The sequence below is a fragment of the Bos mutus genome, chromosome 10, assembly GCF_027580195.1.
Source record: "Bos mutus isolate GX-2022 chromosome 10, NWIPB_WYAK_1.1, whole genome shotgun sequence".
NCBI classification, from domain to species: Eukaryota; Metazoa; Chordata; class Mammalia; order Artiodactyla; family Bovidae; genus Bos; species Bos mutus.
The window spans coordinates 77899399-77910429 of NC_091626.1; the positions used below are offsets into that span (position 1 = coordinate 77899399).

Here is an 11031-nt window from a genome sequence, read left to right on the forward strand (position 1 = left end):
ACACAGCTGAGGGAATGTGGCTGGCAGGAGGATTGCTGAGATCACAGCTCTCACCTCCCACACAGACCCCCTAGCTCTTGTGTGATCTCAAAACTTAGGCTTGGGTTTGGGTGATGCCACATTTGGGCTCTCTGGGGAAGACAGGATTGCTCCAGGTAACACTTGAAAAGTCGAAACTCCATAAATAGTTACTGCCAGTGTGGGGAGCAAGCCAAATCTGAGCTAAGAGGAATACCTTCCAAGCAGAAACCTGCGAGCTTCAGCACTTCATTCTAGAAGGATTCAAACTCCTTTTAAGGAATTCAGATTAGAAATCCTTTGTGATTTCCCAGGATAGAAGAGAGTAAAGATTTGGCTTTTCAAGCATTAGTCCCAGGTGACTCAGACTCAGAAGGACGCCCTTCTACATGATGTTCCCCTTCCCTCATCGTCTTTTCTCTAAATCTCATTAAATGGTTCATCACAGTTGCTCCTATCATGTCAGAAGGCAGTGACTGCCAGAATCTGCCTAGAACAGAATCCATTTGGAGTTGAAATACCCTCCCCCTGGGTTAATCTTCTCGGCGGTTGCATGTAAAACATGGGGCAGCATGTGGCAGAGATTAGGCATGCCCCGGTATTGAATTCTGAGCGCCAGGATGTGTGGGGGCCTGCATCCCTCACAACCCCGTCACTTTCCTCTTTTAATGAAAACTGAAGCCCAGCTCCTGCCAGAGGGCAGGGGGAGTGGACAAATGTGTAGGAAAAGAAAATAGAAATGGTTAGGAAGGGTGGCTCCCTGACCCCTGGTCTGGGCTAGAAAAAGCACCTCCCCACACTGCCTCCTAGCACGTGGAATGCAGGAGGGGCTACAGAAGGAGCTAGGAGGGCTCCTGGGGAGGAATTAAGTGTGGCTCAGTCTGTTTCTGGCTTCTCTGTAAATACTGTGACACCTCCGAATGGAGGAACAGCTGAGATAAGTGACTGTTAATCCCCCAGTGCCGGGAGGAGGCCGGCCGCTCCCTTGCAGATCCCAGCAGATGGTGGATGAAACAGGCTTCCCTCGAGGCAAGGGCAGCAGGAACTGTCCCACCTTCTGTTCCTTCAGCCAGCCCTGCACGTCTCCCTCATGGCCTGTCCCTGCCCAGAAGGGCCTTGCTGGCCCTCGAGAGCCTGGGGACATGCCCAAGTTTGGCTTTTGCCATCCCGCTGGGATGTTCAAGGTCAGCCAAGCTGGATTCAGGCCGGTGCTGGCAGCTTGGGCAGCCTTCAGCACAGCTCCTCGGGCCTGGGGAAGAAGAGCCAGGCAGTGCCTGCAAGTTTGTCTGTGAAGTACCTGGGGAAGAGGGGTGGTGACTTATTTAAAATGCAGATTCACTGTTCCAGGGTGAAACCTGGGAATCTGCATTGCTATTAGGCAGTCCGGGTAATTTGGCTACAAGTGGTTGCAGCATTCCACTCGGAGAAACAGCAGTCTGAGTGGACTACGTGGCATTTGAGGTGGTGGTTAGGATTATGGAGTGGTCTGGTGCCTGGATTTGAAGCCTCACTCTTCCATCTGCTCACCCATGTGACCTTGGGCAAAGCAGGCACAATGGTTCTCTACCATGTAAAAGACAGTCTTTCTCAAACTGCAGGGCACAGTCATTCCTGGATTTTTGAAGTCAATTTATTCACAAGTTGCATCAAAAACTGGGAGTTTGTCTGGCTGCACAGTAATGTGAATGTACTTAACACTACTGAACTGTGCAATTTTAGAGGATTAAAGTGGTACATTTTGTGGTATGTATATTTTACCAAAATTTTTTTAAAAGTCCAGAATGCACCACAAAAGGTAAGTCACTTTTCTATACTTAAGTAGACACTATCAACTTTCAAATTAAATGGATCCATGAAAAATGGTGTCAAAGGAAAATCAATCTTGGAATCTTATATTCCCATTGACTTAAATTTTAAAATATATAAAAACAGGGTTTAGAGTTTTAAAATGTGGAAATTGAATAGTATTACAATGAACAAAGATCGAACCATCATGTCTTGAATGGGAAAAAGTGTTCTTACCATAAGTATAATGCATAAGAAAATATGTTTTGTTCTAAATGGGAAAACATGAAATTATTTTTTAAACATTTTAAGGATGATGATTATGAAACTGGTTTCAGTACTCCACCGACCTACTCCCAGGGCAGACTGATCCCTAGGTGGGTGGGGTGGAATTGGTGTCCTGAGCCCTGGAAGTATTTACAAAGGGTTCAGAAATAACCATGGTGTTTGGTGATCTGCTAAACTTTCCAGGAGTTCCCTTTACACAAATGGCAGTGAATGTGGGAATGTGCCATCAGTCACTCCCAAGGAGAAACTGTTTCTTTCACACAAAAAGTCCTACTCTACTTTAAAAGTAATGAAATATTTCCTCAGGAAGCCTTTCTCTGAACTCTTTTTTTGGTGGGGGAGCGTACCACGAAGCATGCAGAACTTTCCCTGTCCAGGGATCGAACTCATCCTCTGAAGTGGAAGCTTGGAGTCTTAACCACTGGACTACCAGGGAAGTCCTGAACCCTCTTTTTTTTTTTTCTGAACCCTCTTTTGAATCCCCATTTTTGTGACGATCCCAGTGATTCTTTGTCCTTCCCAGCACATACCATAAATAACTGTCTCTGACTCCTTTGCAGTTGCTCTGCAGTATGAGTCCTGCTCTGTTTTATTGCTCACTATTTCCCAGTGACAAGCACAGTTCTTGTCCCAAAAATATTTGCTGAATCAATAAGTGAATGAAATTGACCCAAAATTTCAAGAGTGAGAACTACAGCTGCCTGTGTTATTATTACTGAATTGTAATAGTTACTATTTGCTTTCTATCTTCTGTGTGGCTTATATCACTTGTCTCTAGTTATTACTATAACTAGTAACCCCTGCCGAAAAGAATTGTATCCGTTTTCAGAGGGTAAAATTGGGGCTTAAGACAGTGAAGCGATTTGCCCAAGAGCAAAACAGGTAATAAGTGATAGAGGCGAGGGTCAAACCCAGGGATATTGGCCTGTATCACCAGTCACATTTCTGCTTTTTCTTGGTTCTTCTGCATCTGCCTGAGCCCAAGCAGCTCTGCTCTTTGCCTCCTGTCTATGGGCATTTTCACTGAAAAAGGCTTACCGCATTGGCAGAACAAGCCCAGCTGGCATGACCCTCACCTGGCTCCATCACCCAGCCGCCCTCAGGCTTTCTTCTCCAGACCAACCCAAACATGGTTGGGGAGCTCAGAGGGGAGGACCCAGCATTCCCCAGTCTGGACAAGTATCTAATCAGCAGGCCTCCTTAGCATATCAATCCAAGACCACTCCAGAGATGGATGCCTGTGCCCAGTTTTCTATTTTTAACTGGTGTGAACGGGAGGAAAAACACAAGCATTAAAAATCAAAGTGCCGGTCAAGAACTGAGAATACAGGGCACCCCAGGGCAAACCAGGGATCTGTGTCCTTCTATCTCTCTGTTCCTTTCTCGCCTCCTTCATTCATGTCATCCCTTTCTCCAAAATCCCCAGATCCTCCACAAAGGAGCTGATATCGTTTATACCTGGGCTTTTTACACATCGACATACATATGAATCAACCAAGCATCTTGCTAGAAAGCAGCTTCTGCTTCAGTAGTTCTGGGGTGGGGCCTGAGACTCTGCTTTTCTAATTCATGCCTGGTTATGATGATATCTCTTTGGTATGTTCATAGGTTGAAGTTGCTGCTATCTTCTTGACAAGAATAGTTCTCTTTCAGTCTTGTCTTCACCTGGAGTAAAGGCCTTGGCCCTCAGTTTATGGATGTTCCCCTGTGTGCGTGTGTTAGTCACTTAGTGGTGTTCGACTCTTTGTGACCCCATGGACTGTAGCCCGCTAGGCTCCTCTGTCCATGGAATTCTCCCAGCAAGAATACTGGAGTGGGTTGCCATTCCCTTCTCCAGGGCATCTTCCCAACCCAGGGATTGAACCCAGGTCTCCTGTATTGCAGGCCAACTCTTTACCATCTGAGCCACCAGGGAAACCTTCATCCACCAGCTAATGGACAAGTCACCTTTGGCATTTGTTCCTTCATTTACTTTTACAGCAAGGAGTCCTTTTCTGGCCTAAAGACTGGAGTCTGAGTTTGAGCAAAACCCTGGAGACATGGAGGAAAGCCACCTGATGTCTGGGCCGGGGTACACCTGCTCTGTCCCCCAGCAAGACTAAGCAAGCTCTCAGAGCAGCTCTGTCTGGCCTCTTCCTAACCAGCCCCTGGAACCAAGCATAAATCGGGGACCAAGGTGGCCTTGGTTAATCTCGGCTTTCTGCCACAAAAGAGTACAGATCTCTGAGCTGTCATGCAGGTTGGTGGGGACCAGCCCAGGAGGGTGTCCTGTGCCATGCGCCCCTTTTCTGGCCCCCAATTGTGCTGCTGGGGTGCCGTTAGGGCCCATGAGGATTCCCAGGGCTCTGCTCCTCCAGCTCCCAGAGCAGGAGGATGACAAGCTGCCGTCACTCCCCGGCTGCCTTGGCCCAGCTGTCAGGACCCCTCAGCAGAGGGCAGGGCGCCAAGCCTTCCCACTTGTATGTGGCTTATTGTCTCTTAGGCTGGCGGGGCTGCGGAGGAACCAGTCCGACGCACACCCAGGGAGCACCCCCACCCAGGAAGGGGGTGGGGGTGGGTTGGCGTCACTCAGTCTTCCCCTGCCCCCTACCCTTCACGGTCTGCCCCTCCCTAGCTCCCTATTTGGCCATCCCCCTGGTTGCCCCCTCCCCTTCCTTACATGGTCTGGGGGCCCCCTGGCTGATACTCTCCCCTGCCCTTGGCTCCATGAATGGCCTCGGCGCTCCTCAGTGGTGCGAAGGCGACCAAATAAGGCAAGGTGGCCGACCGGGCCCCCCACCCCTGCCCCCGATCTCTCCAACTGACCCCGTCCATCAGCGCGCTATAAAGCCGCGCGCCGCGCGCGGGGCACCAGCGCCTGCAGCCGTCTGAGCAACCGAGCAGATCCCGCCCCGCGGACCGTGAGTCAGCGCCGCCCGCTTCCGCGCCTCCCTCCGCCCCGCGCCCTGAGCCAGTGCCCCGCGCTCCCGCCGCTCCATCACTTTTCTTCTTTTAAGACCAAACTTTCCATTTGGTTCTAACTTCTTTTGTCCTGGGTCTCGATCTTCACAGGAGAGGGGCTCACAGGAGAGGGGCTCGCAGAGGGGGAGCCTTGCGCCCCACTGGGGGTCCCTGTTGTCTTGTGCTTTTCTCTCCCCCTGGGGCTGGAGCATGGATGGGAGTGTGGATGGAGCCGTAGTGGGTTCCCAGTTTGTGAAAAGGCGAAAGTGTGAAGGGCTGGGGAGGACCTTCTAAGGGATGGCTGTCCCTCTTGCCCTGGGGCAGAGGGTGAGCCTGCTGGCCGGGGAGCCTGTCCGGGTCCTCACCCCCTGCTCCGCAGCTTCTTCTCACTCTTTTTCTGCCCCAGGGGAAGGGAGATGGCAGGCGTCCCCCGCCCCCGACTCCCGCCCGCGGAACCCCCTCTGCTCTGTCCCCTCCTCCGGGGGAGAGGACTAGGCCAGCTCCGCAGGCACTGAACTTGGGCCGCCTTGCTCTGCTCCACCTGCAGACCCCGCTGAAGCTGTGCCAAGATGTGCGACGATGAGGAGACCACCGCCCTGGTGTGCGACAACGGTTCCGGGCTGGTGAAGGCCGGCTTCGCGGGCGACGACGCGCCCCGCGCCGTCTTCCCTTCCATCGTGGGCCGCCCGCGCCACCAGGTAAACTTCACCCCGCTTCGTAGTCCCCAGCCCTATTGCACACCCTTCTCCTGCCACCTCTTCAGCCCAGCAACCAAGGAAATGACTCACTTGACCCTCCTGTTTCGTGAACTTTTTAGGTCAGATAGAAAAAGATGAATTAGCTTCAAATCCGAGCTGACAAGTAACAACTTACAGCCGCCAACAGACCAGGAAATGTGCATTCCACACCCCACCCCAGTCCACTTCAGGGACACAGCTCGCCAAGGGTCCAACTCCCTGGTGTGAAAAGGCAGCAGCTTCTCTCAGTCCTCTCTTCCTCTTATACATTTCACCTTACTCCTTGGCCTTTTTTTTTCAGTCCTGTTCAAAACTCATAATAATACAACTTCTCCCAGCCAACCAGGGGCCAAGCCACATTGCTCCCTCTTGTTCACAGCCAGTTTTTAGGGCTCCCAAAAGATGCAATCTATCTGCTTCCTGGCCATTGCATTTTTAGAAGCCAGGCGTGACAGAGGCAGTAAGTGCGTAGTGATAGTGACATACCACCTTGTTTATTAAAAGAGACACGATGCTCTCTGGCTGTGCCATAATGCCTGGCCAGACAGACTGCCAGGGAGGAGAGGGTATTCCTCAGTGTGGGTGACCATGGGTACTCCAGGACACTCTAGATTTCACTCAGGCTGGATTTCACAGACACAACGATAATGGCATATCTGTCCTTCTTTTTAGGTTCACTTGATGAATGTCAAAATCTTTTCTGAGGAGACATACAATGTGTCATTAATACAGTCATTCCACAATGTAGTCATTTATATTCCAGTTGACATAGGTGATAAGCTTAATAATTTAATGAAGACATTATGGCAATTTAAAAATGAGATGAAGCTCAGCTTCTTCAGTGAAATAGCTTCATTCCTCCTCACCCCCAGTTATATTCTAAACAATAGAATTATGCCTCCTGAGAGTGGGGTGGAGAAAGGTGCAGGACTGATTTTAAATGATATTTCTGAATCGGGGTAAACTATTGTTTATTATTTCTGGTATTCATAAGATGCCCCTTGATTTGGGCAGTTAGACAAATTAATTAGGCATTGAATACATTCCTGACATGGAGGAAGCTTGATTTTCTAATCTCTTTCTTCTTGTAGGGAGTCATGGTGGGTATGGGTCAGAAGGATTCCTATGTAGGTGATGAAGCCCAGAGCAAGCGAGGTATCCTGACTCTCAAGTACCCCATTGAACATGGCATCATCACCAACTGGGATGACATGGAGAAGATCTGGCACCATACCTTCTACAATGAGCTCCGTGTAGCCCCAGAGGAGCACCCCACTCTGCTCACCGAGGCTCCACTGAACCCCAAGGCCAACCGTGAGAAGATGACTCAGATCATGTTTGAGACCTTCAATGTCCCCGCCATGTATGTGGCCATCCAGGCAGTGCTGTCCCTGTATGCTTCTGGCCGTACCACAGGTGTGTTTGGATTGTAAGGTGTGCGATCATGAGATAGTCTGTCTTAATTACACTCCCAAGTCACTGACCTTGCAAGGTGTGCGATCATGAGATAGTCTGTCTTAATTACACTCCTAAGTCACTGACCTTGCTGTGAATCAGTTTCCCCAATGAAAAAAGAACGATCTCTTTCCTCACACTCTCTGGGAAGGTGTCTGTGCCAAGAGAGAGAGGTAGCAATAGTACCCTGAGCACGCTTATTTCTAAGAGCGGAAAGAATATGGAGTTAGAGCCTTGCCTTGCCTAAAATATGTGATGTCAGATATTGAGGCTCTGCACAAACTAGTAGCCTGGAATGTAGCAATCGGTGTGTGTTCACATTATCTCAGCCCCTGGGCAAACATCTCCAGTAGAGACAACCCAGAGAGAACCTACATTCCCTACGAGGTCTGAGTCAAAAAAGAGAAATGTGTAAATTAGATGTGAGGAAAAACAAAAAAACACACCTGGAGGCTTGCATAATATGCTAATGACTGGTAAGAAGGATGGTCATTTGAAAGTCTCCTGGGGAAATTCTTCTACCACAATATTTAAAAGGATGAGCTGTCGCTGGCTTTAGGCTTAGCATTCATTATGCTCATTTTTATTCTTCACGTCTAAGGGATCTAATTTTATCTGGATCTTTGCCCAGTGCTAGTATCTCTTAGCCAAGAGTGAAAGTAGGCTTTGACATGGCGAAAGCAGTGGTGTCCTCAGAGATTTACCTTGTTTTTGCCTACTTCCTCTGACAGGCATTGTTCTGGACTCTGGGGATGGTGTGACCCACAACGTCCCCATTTATGAGGGCTATGCCTTGCCCCACGCCATCATGCGTCTGGATCTAGCTGGTCGGGATCTCACAGATTACCTCATGAAGATCCTCACTGAGCGTGGCTACTCCTTTGTCACCACCGGTGAGTCTGTGTGTGTTTCATCTGCCACAGTAAGTGTCTGGTTTTCTCCTCCACCGGTGACCCCACCTACCTCTCCAAAGCTGATGTCATTCTTCAGAGCTTACCTGTGACCCCCTTTATTTCTGCAGCTGAACGTGAGATTGTTCGTGACATTAAAGAGAAGCTGTGCTATGTTGCTCTGGATTTTGAGAATGAAATGGCTACGGCTGCTTCTTCCTCCTCCCTGGAGAAGAGCTATGAACTGCCTGATGGCCAAGTCATCACTATTGGCAACGAGCGCTTTCGCTGCCCTGAGACGCTCTTCCAGCCCTCCTTCATTGGTGAGTTGGATGGTCTGGTGCAGAAACGCAGCTTGGGGCTTCCAGAGAAAAATCTATTATAATCAACAATGATTAAGGGGCCCTTGTGTTGAAAGTAGTCATAGCTTGGAGACCCACACAGTTCAGCCTCAGGTCCTGATGGCTTTTGCAGGGATGGCCATTCCTCCTCTGCAGCAATGATATGATAAAGCATGACACACCGGCTTCATCTTGAAACAAGGAATGAGATAGAGTAGTAACGGAATAATCCATATCTGCAAGGAAGAGCTGATGACTCAAGAGTGCTGACTTATTCTGGTAGATTCCATCACCAAGTAGTTAGACCTTACTTCTGAGTCACTCATTATTAAGTGTGATAACAATCCTACTTATAGTAATAACTGGACACTCACGTGTCACTGAACATCTTTCCTAAGCAGGGATTTCCAAGAGGAAGCTTGCCAGTATCTTATTTTAGTCCATAAATAAGAATGGCATTCATTTCACATGAATGTGTGTCTCATGCTTTTCTATTACATCTCCATAGGTCTGATGGGTACAGCGCGTGTTCCCTCCAAACAGGTGCTAAAAGCAGTTGTTTGTGTCTTGGCAGTCTGTTGTAGATTACTCTCAGCACTTTTAAGACATCTGTTCCACAAAACTCTGCAGTGTATCTTATAGAGGAACATATGTTTCAGAGACAAATGGTGACAGTTTACCAACACAGAGGAGTCTTGTTCTCTTCCCTCCACCCTGGCCCCATGGCCTGAATGCACTGTGACTTTTTTAAACTTGCTCATAGGTATGGAATCTGCCGGCATCCATGAAACGACTTACAACAGCATCATGAAATGTGACATTGATATTCGCAAGGACCTGTATGCCAACAATGTCTTATCCGGAGGTACCACCATGTACCCTGGTATTGCTGATCGCATGCAAAAGGAAATCACTGCCCTGGCTCCCAGCACCATGAAAATTAAGGTAAAGAACTTCTGTGGTGGGGTAGGGGGAACCAAGGCAGGTCTCCATATACCAAGCAGAATTCCTAACTCCTTTCCCCTCACACAAATAGCTTCCTGTTCTCACAGAAACCTTTTGCTTTTATAGCACCTTTTCTGACTTTTCTGGCACTTTTCCCAAGATAGGAGATTTTAAAACACTTTGAAGCAGTGGATAAAAATAAATCTTTGAGGAAAAAAAAATCTAAATCTTTGAACACATTTTAAAAGACCCCAACTTTCAAACTAGGCTTCACCATGCCTATAGCTTATTGCCACATATTCTCTGGTTCAGAGAAGTGGGGAACTTCTATTTTACAGAGTCTTTGATCATGGAATTGATGAAATAGAGAAAATGCATTCATCGTGAGTCAACCATATTCATTTGTAGGATTACTGAGCTTATTCATTTGTATCACATTATAGCAACTTGATCACCAGTGTATTTTCTGTGAATCTCCCCACCATGTTGCTTTCTCTGTTGCTTGGAACCTCAGAGTTCACTGGCAGTTTTCGCTTTCCTTCTACAGATTATTGCTCCCCCTGAGCGTAAGTACTCTGTCTGGATTGGGGGCTCCATCCTGGCCTCCCTGTCCACCTTCCAGCAGATGTGGATCAGCAAGCAAGAGTATGATGAGGCAGGCCCCTCCATCGTCCACCGCAAGTGCTTCTAAGGTGCCTTCTCTCTTAGTCTACATTACATTCAGGATGATGGTATGATGCTTTTTGGAGTCTTCTGAACCACCCTCCCTCATCTCTCATCAATCATTGTACAGTTTGTTTACACACGTGCAATTTATTTGTGCTTCTAATATTTATTGCTTTATAAATAAACCAGATCAGGACTTGCAACCTACAAAAGCAAGCATTTCTTATTTCTGTTTGGGGTTTGGGGAAGGGGTGGGATGGGGCCAATGTTTGCTTGCTCAGTCTGTGAGCTCGTATACTGATGGCCTTGATACCATGAGCTTTGTAATATCACAGCACCACATAAGTTCATCAGTGTGACTTTTAGCTGGGAGCTACAATATTAAATTTTGATTTTACCCTTTGGGACTGAATCATGAAGATAATTTATATCTGAAAAGCAGATTCGGTTTTCAGTTCAGTTCAGTTGCTCAGTCATGTCCAACTCTTTGTGACCCCATGAACTGCAGCATGCCAGGCTTCCCTGTCCATCACCAACTCCCAGAGATTGCTCAAACTCATGTCCATTGAGTTGGTGATGCCATCCAGCCATCTCATCCTCTGTCATTTCATTAGTGTGATTAGGTTTAGGTCCACATAAATGAGAAATGGATTGGAGAATACAGTTTGTGAAGATTAGTTTCTATGATAACACTGAAAATTGTGGTTTTAGCACATGTTCCAGTTATTTTTGTGACTTTGCTGAAGCCACATAGATATGGGTAATGAGAAAGTCAAATGTTATTTTAAATAGATTAGTATAAATTCTCAATTCACAGTCTTTTCCGTTGTCTTCCTGAGGGCCAGGCATGTTAACAGTGAAACACTGAGGCCAGCTGACAGAAAAGCCCAGCCATACCCCATTCCAAATACTCCCTAAGCAAATCAAGACCACTGTGAACGTTCAAAACAAACGTGAGGATGGGGA

At 47.8% G+C, this 11031-nt stretch overlaps 1 protein-coding gene across 1 annotated transcript; it reads left to right on the top strand.

The window, feature by feature from the left end:
- Positions 1-4851: 4851 nt before the first annotated feature.
- ACTC1 (actin alpha cardiac muscle 1) lies at positions 4852-10271 on the top strand. Its single transcript, XM_005892470.3, has 7 exons — positions 4852-4991; positions 5579-5729; positions 6860-7184; positions 7955-8116; positions 8245-8436; positions 9218-9399; positions 9947-10271. The coding sequence occupies exons 2-7, from the start codon at positions 5601-5603 to the stop codon at positions 10088-10090; spliced, it is 1134 nt and encodes a 377-aa protein (XP_005892532.2). The 5' UTR covers positions 4852-4991; positions 5579-5600; the 3' UTR covers positions 10091-10271.
- The last annotated feature ends 760 nt before the right edge of the window (positions 10272-11031 follow it).